The sequence below is a fragment of the Saimiri boliviensis genome, assembly GCF_048565385.1.
Source record: "Saimiri boliviensis isolate mSaiBol1 chromosome 19 unlocalized genomic scaffold, mSaiBol1.pri SUPER_19_unloc_4, whole genome shotgun sequence".
Classification (NCBI taxonomy): domain Eukaryota; kingdom Metazoa; phylum Chordata; class Mammalia; order Primates; family Cebidae; genus Saimiri; species Saimiri boliviensis.
The window spans coordinates 123,440-142,273 of NW_027412505.1; the positions used below are offsets into that span (position 1 = coordinate 123,440).

General features: G+C 39.9%; 1 protein-coding gene and 1 non-coding gene across 2 annotated transcripts in view; both read right to left on the reverse strand.

The window, feature by feature from the left end:
• LOC141583335 (uncharacterized) overlaps positions 1-18,834 on the reverse strand; it is a 91,832-nt gene that overhangs the window by 62,580 nt on the left and 10,418 nt on the right. Inside the window, exons 5-6 of the mRNA XM_074392559.1 lie at positions 17,644-17,781; positions 14,416-14,486 (exon numbers count right to left, since the gene is read on the reverse strand). Coding sequence (XP_074248660.1) covers positions 14,416-14,486; positions 17,644-17,781 — 209 coding nt within the window. The remainder of the gene's footprint in view (positions 1-14,415; positions 14,487-17,643; positions 17,782-18,834) is intronic.
• Positions 15,574-15,679, reverse strand: LOC141583378 (U6 spliceosomal RNA). The gene has a single exon (XR_012516033.1). It is a non-coding gene; the product is annotated as a U6 spliceosomal RNA (small nuclear RNA).

An 18,834-nucleotide genomic window follows, 5' to 3' on the forward strand; every position in this document is an offset into this window, starting at 1 on the left:
CTGGCACAGAAACAAAGGTGTGGGCAGCTGAGAGTGCCCTGTAGGCAGGTGTGGCCAGGCTGGGGCCCTGGGAGAGGCAAGCAGACTAAGGAGTGCTGAGGTCAGACCAGCTTCATCTCATGTGCTAGAATGCCCAGCAGAGATCAGGTCTCAGAGAACTCTCTGAAAAGTGAGGCCCCAGCACAGCACAGCTGCTCTACAAAAACGTGGCCAGACTTCTTTTTTAAGCAAGTCTCCTTTTATTAAGAGGGAAACTCGCACACCTTATCTCTGCTGGGCAATCTTCACATGAGATGTGGCTGATCTGACCTCCACACTCCTAAAGTGCTAGGATAAAGTGTCTCATAAGACCAAGTAGAGCCTAGAAGGATAGCTGTGCCTGCCCTCTGGGCTTCACGTCAGCTGGCTTCCTGCTCCATCACTTTGCTTGTCTCCTGGGGGCTCTACCCCAGAGAGATGTGAGTTAGCCATCACTTAGTGTAATTAGCCCAGGATGGAGGGTCTGTGCTGTGGGCCCAAGCCAGGGTTCCCTGTCTGGTGATAAGCCATGGGGGTTATGTGGTATCCACAAGAGATGGACTGCCTTGTTCCTTGGGTCAACTGCAGCTTGTTAGAGTTATCAATATGGCACTTAGGGTTTTTGCTTTCTTGATATTCTGAAGGTAACAAGGGCAGATCCACTGCAGAGGCAGTGGCAGAGAGGATTTCAGTCGATCTGTGAAGCTCTGTCCAAGGAATTGCCAAGTTGCTACTGGCTTGATGGCTTCAGTGGGGCCTGGATAAAGATCCAAGCTGGGAGGACCTGCTCATCGAGGAGATATGGAAACCAGCACCCACGTAACGGTTCAGCCACTTTCCTATAAGGCTGCTGTGGTATACTGGGGGTCCACTCCAGTCCCTAATTGCCTCATATCTTCCAGTGCCTCAAGGTATCACTAGCGAAGCCTGCAAAAAGGCAGAGATAATAGCCTGCCTCTTCCTCTGGGACCTCTGTACCACTGAGGTACAATCCTGTTGCCAATCTGGACACAACTGTGAGAGGTGGCTGGAGACAAGATCAGAAGTCTTGTCTAGTCAGGAGGAACAAGAACAGAGACTTGCTTTTAAAAAAGTCTGGCCATGTTTCTGTAGAGCAGCTGTGCTGTGCTGGGGGTTCACTTCAGCCCCTGGTTGCCTCAGACACTCTGAAGTCCCAAGGTTGAAATGGCTGAGTCGCCTAAACAGCAAAGATGACATTCTGGTCTTCCCCTTGGAAGCTCTGACTCAGGGAGGCCTGAATCATCTGTCAGCCAGAGAACAGCAGTGAAGGCAGCCAGAAACCCTGTTGAATGGCTTTACCCAGTGATTAGAAATGTGTTTGGGGACTGACTTAAACAAGGGTCTGGCCATGTTTTTGCGAGGTGGCTCTGCTGTGCTGAGCTACCACTTACACCTCTGGTCAGCTTGGGTTCTACAAAGCCCTCAGGCCAGAACCTAGTCATCCAAACAGCAAAGTTGGTGGCCCGCCCCTCTCTGTGGGAGCTCTGTCTAAGGAATGTTTCAAATCTCCATTGACCAGAGAACACCTGTGAGGGTAGCAGTAAGCCCCAGGTTGGAGGTCCTGTTCAGTAAGAAAGAACAGGATCAGGAGCCTGCTTTCAGAAGCAGTCTGGCCATGATTTGGTAAAGCAGCTGTGCTGTGCTGTGGGAACTCTTCTGCCCCTGGTGGGTTTGTACTCTCCAATGCCCTTAGCTGGAATAATTAAGTTCCTCCAACAGGAAAGATGACAGCGTGCCCTGTCTTTTCTCTCACAGTTTATCTTGTGTGATGGAGCTGAAATTTTAGGCTGTTAATTTTTACAATAAGCATTACAGTTGTTCAGAAAGAATCTTGCTGTTCTCTTTCAGTTTAGATGTATGAGAATTCATTGTCTCCTGTAAATAAACCTGTTCAGGTTTTGTTCTCTGAAAAGAAGTCTTTTTCTGCTATCTGGCTTTGGTCACATTCATGTAGACCAGTAGCCAGTCTAAAATGACATGATTGAATTTCCATTTCCAGTGTTTCCTAGTTGTGTCTTACATTCTCCAATTCAGAACTGACCATTTTATTCTTCGTTGTCAAAAGGCTAAGCTGTCCACTGTCCTTAAAATACCATCTTTGTTCATTCTTCTTTATCCAATTTTATAGGTTTTAGAATATTAGCATTTTTTCCTTTCACACTTTCAATGTCCTCCAAAAATTTCTTTGCCCTAAGTGGGTTCTCCTGTTTTATTGTGTCTAGTTCCAGTCTAAGCATGGCAATTTTCCCCCACAACATGCTAATTTCATGCAAGAGATCTTTTTTTTTCTTATGGCTAAGAGAACTCTAAGTCAACAAAAGAACACTTTAGTTAGCATACAATAGAATAACATATCATAATTTCCTCTGAATTTAAACCATAACATGTTTATTTGTATAATGAAAGAATTCCCATGGTTAATATGTAACTGAAAAAAAGTTGGACAAAACTTGAAACCAGTGTAAATTCAAGAAAATTTCAATATTGATTTAAATACCATGAAAAATAAATCACTAGAGGATTTTAAAGAATTTCGGAGTTGGAAAAGCCTTTCTCTGAATTACAAAATAGCCATAGGCATAAAATATAAGATTAATACGTTTGACTACGTTTTAAAAATTGGATTTACACTCTAATATCTATTCTATAAACCACACCATTGTAAGAACCTTAGGTATGCATACATTTGGAAAGAAGCAATTCCTCAAAGTTTTTAAGTCTCTTTTTCTGAAGAAAGCTTTATCAATATATAACTTTTCTAATACTGTTATAGTCAGTTATAAGAATTACATTTATTCATAACTGTTAAATCTAAGTATTGTATCCTTCTATATTTACACATCTGCATCTAAGCATTGTGCTTCTACATACAACTCTGAACTCATTTACGATCAGGATTCTTAGAGAAATAAGAAAATCTATGTGGCTGGGTACTGTGGCTCACACATGTAATCCCAGCACAGTGTAATGTTCAGTGTTGTATGTAGCACTAAACTTCTACATGTGGCCGTGTGCAGTGGCTCACACCTATAATCCCAGCTCCTGAAGCAGGTGGATTACGAGGAAAGAAGTTCAAGACAAGTGTGGCCAACATAGGGAAACCTCATCTCTACTAAAAATTAAAAAATTAGCCAAGTATAGTGCTGTGCACCTGTAATCCCAGCTACTCAAAAGGTTTAGGTAGGAGAAACACGTGAACCAGGAGGTCGAGGTTGCCACCGATTCAACTGAAAGGGAGGGGGCTGAGACAGGAAACTAGACGATCTGGCTTGATGGGTACCACCCCCACAAGACAAGAAATCTGAAACACTCTGTATTAGGAGTTTCACCATAAGTGCAGCTTGACCCGGGATGGTCCAGCTCAGTGGGGGGAAGGGCGTCCCCCACTACTAAGGCAGTCTGCCACTACCAATGCAGTTCATGCAGTAGATGGGCAGAGCCTGTGGCAGCTCAGCATTACCTCTGCTAACAGACTGTGACTAGACTACTCTGCGCTGGACAGGGCATCTATGAAAAAATGCAGCAGCACGACAGGAACTTATAAATAAAGCTGACCTTTCTAGGACAGATCACCTGGGAAAACAGGAGGTTATGAGTTCAGCTGCAGTAGACTTAAATGTATCAGCCCAGCACCTCTGCAAAAAACAACAGAAATCCCAGCACAGCACGTGAGCTCTTATAAGGGACAGACTGTCTCCTCAAGCAACTCTCTGAGCCCCATATACCCAAAAAGACACCTCATAAAGGAAAGCTCAGGCCAACATCTGGTGGGTACCCTTCTGGGATGAGGACAGTAGAGGGAGAAAGCAGCAGCAACCCTGGCTGTTCTGCAGCCCCTGCAGGCGATCCCGAGGTGAGTGAGATCTGGAGTGGATCCCCAGTGGTTCTGCAGCAGAGGGGCCTGACTGTTAGAAGGAAAACTAAGAAGCAGATTAAATAGCTTCAACATCAACAAAAAGGATGTCCACTTAGAGACCCCACCTGAAAGTCACCAACTACAAAGACCACAGGTAGATAAAGCCACTAAGAGGGGAAGAAACCAGTATAAAAAAGAAGAAAACACTAAAAACCAGAAGGCCTCTCCTCCTCCAAGGGATTATAACTCCTCACCAGCTAGGGATCAAAGATAGGTGGAGAATGAATCTGATGAACTGACAGGAACAGGTTTCAGAAAGTGGGTAAAAACAAACTTCTCAGAGCTAAAAGAACATGTGCTGACCCAATGCAAAAAAATTAAGAACTTAGATGAAAGGTTAGATGAGATGCTGACTAGAATAAACAGCTTAGAGAAGAATAGAAATGACTTGATGGAGCCGAAAAACAGCACAACAACTTCATGAAGCATCAAGTCTTAATAGCTGAATGGACCAAGCAGAAGAAAGAATATAAGAGATTGAAGATCAACGCAATGAAATAAAATGAGAAGGCAAGAATAGGGTGAAAAGAAATGAACAAAGCCTCCAAGAAATATGGAATTCTGTGAAAAGACGTAATCTACGTTTGATAAGCATACGTGAATGTGACAGAGAGAATGAATGCAAGTTGGAAAACACTCTTCAGGATATTATCCAGGAGAACTTCCCCAACCTAGTGAGGCAGGCCACCATTGAAGTCCAGAAAGTACAGAGAACACCACAAAGATATACCTAAAGAAGAGCAACCTCAAGGCACATAATCATCAGATTCACCAGTGTTAAAATGAAGGAAAAAATGCTAAGGGCAACAAGAGACAAAGGGAAGCCCACCAGACTCACAGCAGATCTCTCCACACAAACTCTACAAGTGAGAAGAGAGTGGGGGCCAATAGTCAGCATCCTTAGAGAAAAGAACTGTCAACCTAGAATATGATATCCAGCCAAATTAAGCTTCACATTCGAAGGAGAAAGAAAATCCTTTATGAACAAGCAACTACTGAGAGATTTTCTCACCACCAGGCCTGCCTTACAAGAGCTCCTGTAAGAAGCACTAATCAAGGAAAGGAACAATCAGTAACAGCCACTCCAAAAATGTACCAAATGGTAAAGACCATAGATACAATGAAGAAAATTTGTCAACTAAAGGACAAAACAGGCAGCTAGCATCAAAATGGCAGTATCAAATTCACACATAACAGTATTAAACTTAAATGTAAATGGACTAAATGCCCCTATCAAAAACACAGACTGCCAAATTGGATAAAAAGTCAAAAGCGGCCCTGTGTGATGGCTCAAGCCTGCAATCCCAGCACTTTGGGATGCCAAGGTGGGTGGATCACGAGGTCAAGAGATCGAGACCATCCTGGTCAACATGGTGAAACCCTGTCTCTACTAAAAATACAAACAATTAGCTGGGCATGGTGGCGCGCGCCTGTAATCCCAGCTACTCAGGAGGCTGAGGCAGGAGAATTGCCTGAACTCAGGAGGTGGAGGTTGCGGTGAGCCGAGATCGCGCCATTGCACTCCAGCCTGGGTAACAAGAGTGAGACTCTATCTCAAAAAAAAAAAAAAAAAAAAAAAAAAAAAAAAAAAAAAAAAAAAATCAAAACCCATCTGTGTGTTGTATTTGGGAAGCCCATCTCATGTGCAAGGACATGTGTAGGCTAAAAATGAAGGGATGGAGGAAGACATATCAAGTAAATGGAGAGGAAAAAAAAAAAAAAAAAGCAGGAGCTGCAATCCTAGTCTCTGAGAAAATGGACTTTAAACCAACAAAGATCAAAAGACACAAAGAAGGGCATTACATAATGGTAAAAGGATCAATGCAACAAGAAGACCTAATGATCCTAAACATATACACACACAATACAGGAACACCTAGGTAGCACCCAGGTACATAAAGCAAGTTCTTAATGACCTACAAAGAGACTTAGACTCCCACACAGTAATAGTGGGAGACTTTAACACTCCATTGTTAATATCAGACATATCAACGAGACAGAAAATTAACAAGGATGTCCAGGACTTGAACTCAGATCTGGACCAAGCAGACCTAATGGACATCTACAGAAATATCCACCCCAAATCCACAGAATATACGTTCTGCTCAGAAGCTGGTTTTTTGAAAGGATCAACAAAATAGACTCCTAGTAGAGTTAATTAAATAGAAAAGGGAAAAGAATCATATAGATGCAACAAAAACTGACAAAGGGGATATCACCACTAATTCTACAGAAATTCAAACTACAATCAGAGATTACTACAAATACTTCTATGCACATAAACCAGTAAACCTGGAAAAAAAGGATAAATTCCTGGACACTTACACCTCCCAAGCCTAAACCAGGAACAAGTTGAAACCTTGAACAGACCAATAACAAGGGCTGAAGTTGAGGCAGCAATTAATAGCCTACCAACCAAAAACAGTACAGGCCCAGAGGTGTTCACAGCTGAATTCTACCAGACATACAAAGAGGAGCTAGGACCATTCATTCTGAAACTAACCCAAACAATATACAAAGAAGGAATCCTTCCTAAATCATTTTATGAGACCATCATCATCCTGATACAAAAACCCGGCAGAGACTCAAAACAAAACAAAAAAAATGGTCAGGCCAATCTCCATGATGAACACAGATGCTAAAATCTTCAATAACATACTGTCAAACGGATTGCAGCAGCACATCAAAAAGCTTCTCCATCATGATCAAGTAGGCTTCACTCTGGGGCTGCAAGGCTGGTTCAACATATGCAAGTCTATAAATGTAAACCACCACATAAACAGAACCAAAGACAAAAACCACATAATTTTCTCAATAGATGCAGAGAAGGCCTTTGACAAAATTCAACAGCTCTTCATGTTTAAAACAAAACAAAACAAAACTCTCAATAAACTAGGTATTGATAGAATGTATCACAAAATGATAAAAGCTATATATGACAAACCTACAGCCAATATCATACTGAACGGGCAAAAGCTGGAAGAATTCCCTTTGAAATCAGGCACTAGACAAGGATGCCCTCTCTTACCACTCTTATTCAGCATAGTATTGGAAGTTCTAGTCAAAGCAATCAACCAAGAAAAAGAAATGAAGTGTAATCAATTAGGAAAGAAAGAAGTCAAACTGTCTCTATTTGTAGATGACATGATTGTATATCTAAAAGTCCCCATCGTCTCTGCCCAAAATCTTCTCAAACTGATAAGCAACTTCCACAAAATCTCAGAATACAAAATAATATGCAGAAATCACAAGCATTCGTATATACCAATCACAGGCAAACAGAGAGCCAAATCAAGAAGGAACTCCCATTCACAATTACTACAAAGAGAATAAAATACCTAGGAATATAACTAATAAAGGATGTAAAGGACCTCTTCAAGGAGAACAACAAACGAAATAAGAGAGGAGACAAACAGATGGAGAAACATTCCATGCTCACGGTTAGGAAGAATCAATAGGTCAAAATGGTCATACTGCCCAAAGTAATCTATAGATTCACTGCTATCCCCATCAAGCTTCCAATGACCTTCTTCACATAACTGGAAAAAGCCACTTTAAACTTTATATGGAATCACAAGAGACCCCACATAGCTAAAACAATCCTGAGAAAAAAGAACAAAGCTGGAGGCATCACACTGCCAGACTTCAAACTATATAGAGGCTACAGTAATCAAAACAGCATGCCACTGGTACCAAAACAGAGACATAAACCAATGGAACAGAACAAAGACCCCGGAACACACATCTAAAGCACCACACATCTAGAACCATCCGGTCTTTGACAAACCTGGCAAAAACAACAACGGGGAAAGGACTCCATGTTTAATAAGTGGTGTTGGGAAAACTGGCTAGCAATGTGCAGAAAGCAGAAACTGGACCCCTATTTGTCACCTTACACTAAAACTAACTCAAGAAGGATCAAAGATTTAAACATAAAACCTCACATGATAAAAACACTAGAAGAAAACAGGCAAAACCATCCTGGACATAGGCATAGGCAAGGATTTCATGACTAAAACACCAAAAGCAATGGCAATAAAATCCAGGATAGACAAATGGGATCTTATTAAACTCCAGAGCTTCTGTACAGCAGAAGAAACCAGCATTGCATGAATCAGCAATCAAGAGAATGGGAAAAAATGTTTGCAATCTACCCATCTGACAAAGGGCTAATATCCAGAATCAACAAAGACCTAAAACAGATACACAAGAAAAAAAAAAAACCCCATTCAAAGTGGGAGAAGGATATGAACAGACACTTTTCAAAAGAGGACATATTTGAGGCCAACAAACACATGAAAAAATGCTCATCATCACTGGTCATTAGAGAAATGCAAATCAAAACCACACTGAGATATCATCTCATGCCAGTTAGAATGTTGATCTTTAAAAAATCGGAGACAACAGATGCTGGAAACGATGTGGAGAAATAGGAATACTCTTACACAGTTGGTGGGAGTGTAAAATAATTCAGCCATTGTGGAAGACAGTGTGGAAATTTCTCAAGGATCTAGGAATAGAAATTCCATTTGACCAAGCAATCCCACTATTGGGTATATACCCAAAGAACTATAAATTGTTCTACTATAAAGACACATGCACACATATGTTGATAGCAGCCTGTGTACAATAGCAAAGACCTGGAACCAACCCAAATGCCCATCAATGATAGACTGGACAAAGAAAATATGGTACATATACACCATGGAATACTACACATTCATAAAAAATGATGAGTTCGTGTCCTTTGTAGAGACTTGGATGAATCTGGAAACCAACATCTCAACAAACTGACACAAGAACAGAAAGGCAAACACCGTATGTTCTCACTCATAGGTGGGTGTTGAACAACAAGAACACATGGACTCAGGGAGAGGAACATCACACACTGGGGGCAGTTGGGAGGGGTAGGGGAGAGACAGTGGAGGGGGGAAGGTGGGAAGGGCTAACATGGGAAGAAATGCCAGATATAATATGCACCTAAAATAAAATAAAGAATAAAAAAAAAATAGAAAAAGTCACGAGGGGCCGGGCACGGTGGCTAGTGGCTGAAATCCCAACACTTTGTGAGACCAAGGCAGGCAGATCACCTGAATTCAGGAGGTTGATACCAGCCTGGCCAACATGGGGAAACCCTGTCCCTACTAAAAATACAAAAATTAGCTTGGCATGCTGGCATGCACCTGTAATCCCAGCTACTCAGAAGGCTGGGGCAGAAGAATCACTTGAACCCAGGAGGCGGAGGTTGTAATGAGCCAAGACTGCACCACTGAACTCCAGCCTAGGTGACAGAGCAAGACTCCATTTCAAAAAAAGAAAAAAAAGTAACGAGAAAAGATTGAGGACTGAGCCCTAGGAAACAACAATGTGCAAAAGGAGAAAGTTGAGAAGCAAGTAAACAGACCATGACAAAAGGACTAGAAAGGCAGGAGGCCTGAGGGAGTGAGGTCCTTCAGCGGGCTAATTGAAGATGCTATTAGGGAGGAGATGCCCTCCATTTGGTTTAATATTGCTGCCAGATTACATAAAATGAGGTGTTAGAAAAAATCCCTAGATTTATTACAGAGAAACGTTAAGTGATAACCTTGAGAACAATAACCTTGAGGAGCGTTGAATTTGAAGACTTACTGGCATGAGATCAAGACTGAATGGAAAGAAAATCTGAGTTCATGAGTGTAGATAGTTCTTTGAAAGAGATCATAATTGGGAGTCAGTCATGGAAATGTGATAGGCAAGAAACAGTAGTTTTCAAATTTTATATAGCAATGATATATTTTAAAGGTTATAAAAATTATACACTTATAGTGTTAAAAAATCCTAGACTGAGGTATTAAATTCTTAAAATTATAGAACTAAAAGACCCCTTGAACATTTCTAAATTACAAAAGCTGGTTATCATATTCATGCTTACACATAAAGACCAAGGAATACTAAAAGTTTCAAAGAGAGTATTTCTTGCTTGATAAAAATCATCCAATTCTAGGATAGTTGATACTCATCAAATATACAAAGTAATAATCACAGAAAAATACTGAATGCTATTAACAGGAATAAAATAGAAGAAAAGCAGAAAAAAATCATATTTTATAAATGAAATGTTAAAAATTATATGAAGTTACTGTTGAAAAATGTGGTGAGGTGACTACTTAAATATATCCTTATTTCAAAGGAAGAAGAATGCCACACATGCAGAGCACTTTTACCAATCAGATTCACTGCATTAGCAGCACCTTCCTTTTAGCACAAGGATCAGCAAATTAGCACTTGTGGGCCAAATCCAGCCCACTGCCTGTTTTTCTAAGTAAAGTATTTTGGAGCACAGCCATGCTTATTCACTTTATAGTCCGTAGAGTCCATTAGCTGGCTGTGATGTTGCACACCTGTGGTCCCAGCTAGTAGAGAGGCTGAGATGGGAGGATCACTAGAGCCCAGAAAGTCAAGACTGCAGTCAGCCATGATCATGCAATTGCACTCCAGCCTGGGAGACAGAGTGAGACCCTGTCTCAAAAAAATAAATGTATATAGCCCACAAAGCCAAAAATACTTACTAACTGAGTCTTTGCAGAAAAAGCTGGCCAGCTCCTGGTTTAGTGGATCAAAGATCCTTTGATGTATTTTCATAAAAGTTTTACCCAATGTACTGAAATGTTTATATTAAATATAGATTTCTAACTAGTTTTCCCATCCCGTCCCTAAATTCTAAGTATAATCCTGGTACTCACTCCCAAGTTTATGTTAAATGCTAGCCTATACAAAAAATACTCTTTCTCTTACTTTCTTCTTTTTGTTATTTACATGTTGCTTTGTTTCAAGAAAGAATACAAAAATGCCCTACTAAAGGGATTCTGTTTGTTCACATGCTGCAAGAGGGGAAAAACACAAAGCACATTTTACAGAAAATAATTTGTTACAAGTCAGAACTAAGACATGAAGCCAAGCAGGGCACTCCAGGACTGAATCTGCTGGCTTCTTTAATAGGCTTCTTGCTCTCTTTCTTTCCTGGCAGCTGTGAGTCCCACAGGTAATAGAGTGTCAGTCCCTAAGAGAAACACAACTCCGACATTCATCTTTATCTATTAAGTTCATCTGTCCCAATTCTGTGGATGCTGACTTTCAGTCATTGATGATGATACACATGGACATTTATCATCAACTTTCAGATTCTTGGATCTTTGACAATTCTTATTATTAAGAGTCAAACTAGTAGGATGCAAGTTATAAATGCTGATTATCCAAATACCTACTCAAAATACCCTGTATGAATATTCCATTAAATATGCATAGAAAAAAATCAGTCATTCCTGCTACTGTTTACTCTTCTGTATTCACCAGAAAATTTCCTATTCCTTCCGCATGTCCAGGTTAAATGCTAGGGTACAATCTGGAAACCAGTGCATCATCTGAGCTTTCTCTCTATCCCCCAAACTTTTCTTATTCGATTATCACTAAATCATATTAACTATACCTCTCTTCTGTCTCTGCTTTATAGTCCCACTGCCATTTGGGACATAAACATTTAGAAAATGGCTTTTATTTAAATAAAAATGGCCAACTATTAATGTTATTTCTTACATAAAAAAAACTTAAGCAAAACAAATGAAAAAGACATAATACCACAAAAAAGGCCAACATTTTTAAATGAGAAACTAAGATTCCTAAGTTTCTTTTTTTTCACCATGCATGGGTGAAAACCTCTCACTACATTGACACTAGTTCAAGGATGTGTGACAAGGAAACTATAGCTGACTACTACTGCAAAAGCTTCCTTTGTCTCCTGGTTTCTTTACATGGTTACCTTCCATCAATCCTTTATGAGGGGTCAGCAAACTACAGGCCACAGGCCAAATCCAGTCTGCCTTATGGCTTTGTAAATAAAGTTTTCTTGGATCTCAGTCATGCCTATTTGCTTACATGTTATCCGTGGTGGTTTTCACACTACAACAGCAGGGTTAACTAGACACAACAGAGACCACATAGTCTAAAATATTTCCCACCTCATCCTTTACAAGAAAAGTTTGCTAACCACTTTTACACCATAACCAGAATGCCTTAATACTCAAATTTAATCTTGTGACTCCCTTACTCAAATTTCTCCAATGAGCCTCTGCAGCAAACACTGCTGGCTCCCTACCAATAGCCTTTCCTTATTCTTTCTTGCCTAAGAAACACAAGTCTATTGGGATGTTTATTATCCCAATTCCCCTCCTCAGCTTCAGAAAGAGAAATGAGTATTCTAAGCTAATCACGTATCTGCTTTCCCAGTGCCTGGTTTTGGGATGTGCATGTGGTTTGACCCATCCAATGAAATGTTACAGGAAGCCCCTTGCATGCTTCTAAGTTTTCTACCCATTTAAAAGACACAGTGAAGAAAAGCAGCCCTTGCGATGTTGTGTTGTGAGAACAAGATGTTTGGAGCTGTTGCGGATTAGCCAACTATGAAAGGAGACATAATAAAACACTGCCAACAACACAGCTGAAAGAGGGACAAGTGGGATCCTGGGATATCACTGAACAACCCAAACAACTCTGATTCCTACTGTTTTAGCCACTGCTCATCTAGTATGTGCAGTCCAAAGCATTCTACTGGTAAAATGCCCATGGCCCACCAGATAAGAGCTATTCATTTCATTCATTCATTCATTCATTCATTCATTCATTCCTTTATTTATGGAGATAAAGTCTTACCCTTTTGCCTAGGCTGGTGTGCAGTGGCACAACAGCTCACTGCAACCTCTAGCTCCCAGGTTCAAGTGATTCTTGTGCCTCAGTCTCCCAATTAGCTGTGATTACACATACTGGCTACCACACTCGGCTAATTTTTGTATTTTTAGTAGAGATGGGGTTCCACCATGATGACCAAGGCTGAACACCTACTCGTTTCTATAGTATTAAAAAGTCTATTATAAACTTGCCTTAGCTGAGTATTCACCTCACTCCCAACCTCTCATATCTCACACTTTTGGTACTAGCAAAAGTGAACTGCTCACAAACCCTGCAAAGCTCACTCAAGCATCTTGTCTTCTGCACTTGCTGCTCTTCCTCCCAGAGGGAATCGTGTTAGAAGTTCCTTCTGGCAGACACACAATCTTGTTACATCTTCCTTCTGTCAATCATCATTCTTCTGCTTCTTTACCTTGAAACATTCTACTCAGTCTGCATGCTTACCTTCAATCCTACCTACCTTTATTCAAAAAGCTTTCATTCCTCATCAGTTATGTCTGGCACATAATCAATATAATAAATAATCATAATTATAAGTTTCCAGTGGGCATCCAGCACACAGCAAGCCCTGATTAAAGTAGCAAAATAATAAAAAATGATAATCATAATAATGAGCTCCTCTCTGTTTGTATTTTTATTTGTGTTCTGTAGCATTAGAAAAAAATGTATCTAAAAAACATTTCATAGTTATTTGTTAAGCGGACAAGTTAAAACATAAATAAAAATGGTTTTTTTGTCAATTCTGTTGAAAAAGCACAGAAATGAAATAGAGACAATTGTGTTATGAGCACCTTAAAGATCAAAATTACATCAATTTCATCTTTGTCTCCTTGTTATCAAAAGCTCTCTGATAAATAGATGGCTAAATTAAAGGTGTCCTTATACAATCTGGATTGTACAATGTATTAGGTGTCCACATCCAGGTAGCATACTAGCATTTTTGTTATTGTGAAACATTTTCTACTTTTATTATCATCTGCTGAGCCTAGAGTTGGGCAATTTGTATATTTATTATGACAATCTTTTGATGAATGGTAGCCGAGCATCTTGTTCTAACAAAATTACTGTTATCATGACAATTAACCCACAGATAGAAGAACACATCTTGTTCCAACAAAGTAAATATATCTCTTTTCATTTCAAATTAGGAGGAGTGAAGTCAGCAATAGTGAGACCTTGCTGGTACAAGCATAGGTTTCCTGACCAGTGCCTCACAGATTGGCACCAGTCCATGGTCTATTAAGAACCTCACTACACAGGAGGAAGTGAGCAGGAGGCAAACCAAGGAAGTGTCATTTGTATTTACAGCCACACCCCTGGCTCATCTTACTGCCTGAGCTCTGCCTCCTGTTAGATCAGGGACAGCATTAGATCCTCACTGAAGCATGAACCTTGTTGTGAACTGCCCACATGAGGAATCTAGATCATGTGCTGCTTACGAGAATCTAATGTCATATGATCTGTCACTGTCGCCCTTTGTCCCAAGATCAGACCATCTATTTGTAGGAAAAGAAGCTCAGAGCTCCCACTGATTCTACATTATGGTAAGTTGCTAATTATTTCATTATATATTACAATCTATTAATAGTATAATGTAGCAAAATAAATGTAATGTGATTGAATAATCCTGAAACCACCTCAACCTTTCCCTAGTCCATGGAATAACTGTCTTCCACAAAACCGGTCCCTGGTGCCAAAAAGCCTGGTGACTTAAAGTAACTCACTATCAGAAGTCTTACCTGGATTGCTGTTTTCAGAAAACTTTTTTGATTTCTGTTTTTCTTTGTAGTCCGAAAGTAATTGGCAAATTCTGTGTGTAAAAATGTAATAAATAAAAAGACTTTTAATACTGAGATAAAAAAATACTTACCAAATGTGAAATGCTTAGAGTAATTCAAACAATATCAGAATATCAGAACTTAACAATATTATTCCATCCACCTATGTGTACATTCTACAAACTTATCATAAACAAGAAAAAGAGTAAAGTGAAATAGTCAGAAATCAAGGGCACTATGACCCAGTAAGTTAACTCGCATTAGTCTGACATAATGTGTACCAACTCTGCATAAGTCCTAGCTGCATAATGAACAGCTATTTGTTCTTGGACAAGTTGCTCCTCTTGGGCTCAATGTCATCTTCTACAAAATAAGAACTTTGCTGTCTTATTTCACTAGATTGTTATAAAGATTTAACAAGATAACATTTTTTAAAAGCTCACAGAAATATTAAAGCAATGGAATAATCTGTTCCTAAATTTTATGACTGAAATCATGTTGGAATTTCAAATAAAACCCAATCTGTATTTTGTGCATACGTTCCAATATGAAAAGGTTGCTGTTTTCAGGAAATGTTATTAAGTCCTAATTTTGCTTATTAGTTGTCCTACTCTTTGTGGCTCATAGTTCAGGGCATCTCAACTATTTCACAGTTTGTAACTAAATTTATTGATAAATAACTCCTTAAAGTAGATGACATGATTGTCCACTATTATGGAGTCTATCAATCACACTAAGGACAGAAAAACCAATGGATGTTAAGACCTGGCTGGGACCAATGATCCTTCCCTATAGACTCAAACTCTCAAACAGCAGATGTTTGTCAGGATGATGCTTTATATCCATGTTCATCTCCAGCTGACATGAGAGACCAAAACCCTACTTTCATTTATTTTTAGGTTCCATGAAGAAGTTGCAAGATACATACTAACAACATATTTTGCACACAACACCACACACATTATTCAGTTCCAGTGTTATCTCATAGACCACCTTACATGACTATTTTTGCAGTACAAATAACAACTTCAATATTTTGGTGACACCCATTTTGCTTTGAATCACTCTGTTGCATTATAGCTAGTCAGCAAACAGTCAAATGACCTTCCACTGACTGTGCAAAATATGGAATGCTTCAAAAATCTGTGTGGCCTCCTTATGCAGGAAGCCATGCTATTTTTCTCTTTATTGTTTCAATTTGAGAATGGGTACTGCTGAAGCAAACAGAAAGTTCTACTTTTACACGTGATTAGAAAGAACTTGCAGAGTACCTACATAAATTGGTTATGAGTAACATATAAGCAGGGAATAATACACTGCGGAAGGCCGCAGGAGGCCTCTGAGGAGGAAGGACTCTTCATGCCTCATGTTCCAGTGCAGGGTGACCTTGGCTCTGTTACCATAAACATTGTGCTCAAGGCTATAAAAACTCTTCGTAGAACTATGATGTAGCCAGACTTGTGGGCTCCTTGTAAGGTCTGTGTTCCATCAGCTGTACTTAGATAACAAGCTAAAGATAACCACATGTTCTTCTTTTGTGAAACCCCCAAACTGCCACTGTTATCAATCCTTAGATTGACACACCACTTCCCGTTCACTGATTCAGTTCTGGCTCACTGGTTCACTCCACCATCATCCTCTCCACACCATTACTCCACCCCTACCCTGTAGATCAAAGTGATTGTAACCAATAAATAGAGTGGATGGTCAGAGCTCAGGGCCTTCACTGTCACCTCCAAAGTAATAAGTGATGGCCCTCTGGTCCCATCATCTCTCTTAATCTTTCTTTTTCTCATTCCTTTGTTGCCACCAAACTCAGGGTACCCACAGGTGATGTAGGGGTGGCTCCCTACATTCTGGTGCCCAATGTGGGGCTCATGGAGCCCTACATTCTGGCACCCAACGTGTGGGGCTTATGGATCCCTATGTTCTGGCACCCAATGTGCAGGGCTCATGGATTCCCTACATTCAGTGATGAGACATGGACAAGGTATGGCTCTGTTAAGTCCAACTAACCTACTTGAGATTCTGAGAATTCTCTTCAATGGCTTCCTGTGAGGTAGAATTTGAAAATATTTTTAAATATTGAGGTAGAGTTGCAAGTAGCTTGGGCAATTTTCATTATTATTTAAAACAGCTCAGTCAAGGGGCCAATCACAACTGGGAGTCCGCCGCTTCTGGGAAGGTAAATATGGGATTTTCTACTGCCTCAGGTATTATACAGGATATAAAGGTGCATGAGGGTACAGAACTGGTAGCAAAGAAGAAAGAAACACTCATCTCTTCCTGCCACATTATTTCAACCTCTCTGACCATTTAGAACAAGCCCAATGAATATCTGCTACAGAAAAGACCAACAAAGGCCTGAAAGGATCTCTTACCATGAAGGTCTCAGCTAAGTCTAGGCTGAATATGGGGGAGATGGTCAATTAGCTCATTTTGTGTGTGGATAAAGTCACATTGCCAGAGAATGGTGCTGGTGCTTTGGGAATAATGGCTGAGCATATAAGCATAGGTATGTGAATTTAAAAAACGCTGTAACTTCAACATCTTTGTATGAATCACCATGAAGACCTGAGGGATCTGAATCAGTAAGGGCATCTTGGTGTCAAAGATCAACCATTACCAGGCAGCAGGACCAGTTTCAGGGGCAAAAATGCAACAGAATCAACAGAAACAACAGAATGATTGGAGTGCCCTTTGTTTCTAGTCCTTCTGATTTGATAAAAGGGATTGTCTTCCTTGGATTTAGTAAATCCCTTTGGTTCTTGAAAAATTCAAAGAGTATGGAAGAGATAGTCTTCAGAAGACAGTAAATGACTTTCTGATAAACTGGACATTTCAAGACCCAAATAACTCATCAAAAAAAAAAAAAAAAAAAAAAAAAGAAAGATGTGACACTATTTTTTATCTCATTCATAGGTGTTATACTTGGATGAAATGAACAATGTTGGAATCTGTAAACATAAAGGTCTTACAAGTCCTGAGATAAAGAATCCTGCACACACTGGTACTTCTAACCAGTCTACCTTTTGCTTGATTTCTAGCTGATGCAGGGGACTAACTCATTGCCACTTTAAAACTACCCAAACCAAACTACTACATCTCACTTGATATATAAGATACAGTTGTTGTAATTATTTTAAGCCTTAATTTAGTGTTAACTAGACTTTTCATGTAAACACTTACATATTATGTTGACTAGACACAGCATAATCCCTGGCAGTTTTTCCAGATTTATCTTGACAAAATGCATCAATATCTTGATCAAGTAGAAGGCCAACCATACTTGCTGATCCACAACATACGGCAAGTATAAGCACAGTCCTAAAATGACAGAGAGGTAATTTTTCCCTAACTGTAATAAAGTTGTAAGCTAATCTGGCATACTTTACCCATTTAGTATCTTGCCTGTCAATGCAGAATTAAACATTTGCATGCACTAAAAGACATAAGCATCTTGGGTGCTCAAGTGTTAATCTCTGTAAAATACCACCAAAGTTAAAAGGAAGGGACAAAAAGAAAACCTCTTATCTCAGTGGGTGTTAAATAGTAGAAGCTGCTAATTTAAAGGCCTTTGATGGGCAAGAAACTATGCTAGGGCCATTTATCTGAAGTGAACAAAGATTTAAGTAAAGATTTCCTTCCCGCTTCCCGAGACTGATATACAGTAACAGAAAATCAGCTGTGGGGTCACATAAGAGCTATCTGCATGCTGAAAGCAGTAATATTAATAAGAATGGTGAAAACAGTAGTCATAATAGTTTCAGTTAATGATGCCAATAAGCATGTGCTGGGCACTGAATTAAATGCCGCACACACACATCTTTCTTACTTATGCACAGGCAATTTTGAAGGAGATATTCTCCTCCTTTTCATATATGACAACACATTTGGTGGTAAATAACATTGCCAAGGTCACACACCTATCAAGTAAGAAAGCTAGGAATTAAACCCAGTCTTGTGTGAATCCGAAGCCTAGCTCTTTTCTCTTATCACCCACCTACACCTTGCCTTCATTAAAGGAACAGTGTACCCACTTAAAACTATCTCTACTTCCTCTCTCCATACCAATTAAAAATAAGGCCAGACACAGTGGCTCACACCTGTAATCCCAGCACTCTGGGAGGCCAAGGCAGGCGGATCACAAGGTAAAGAAATTGAGACCATCCTGACCAACACGGTGAAACCCAGTCTCTACTAAGAAATACAACAATTAGCTGGGCATGGTGAAGCGTGCTTATAATCTCAGCTACTCAGGAGGCCGATTCAGGAAAATTGCTTGAACCTGGGAGGTGGAGTTTGCAGTGAGCAGAGATGGTACCACTGCACTCCAGCCTGGTGCCTGGTGACAGAGCGAGACTCTGTCTCAAAAATAAA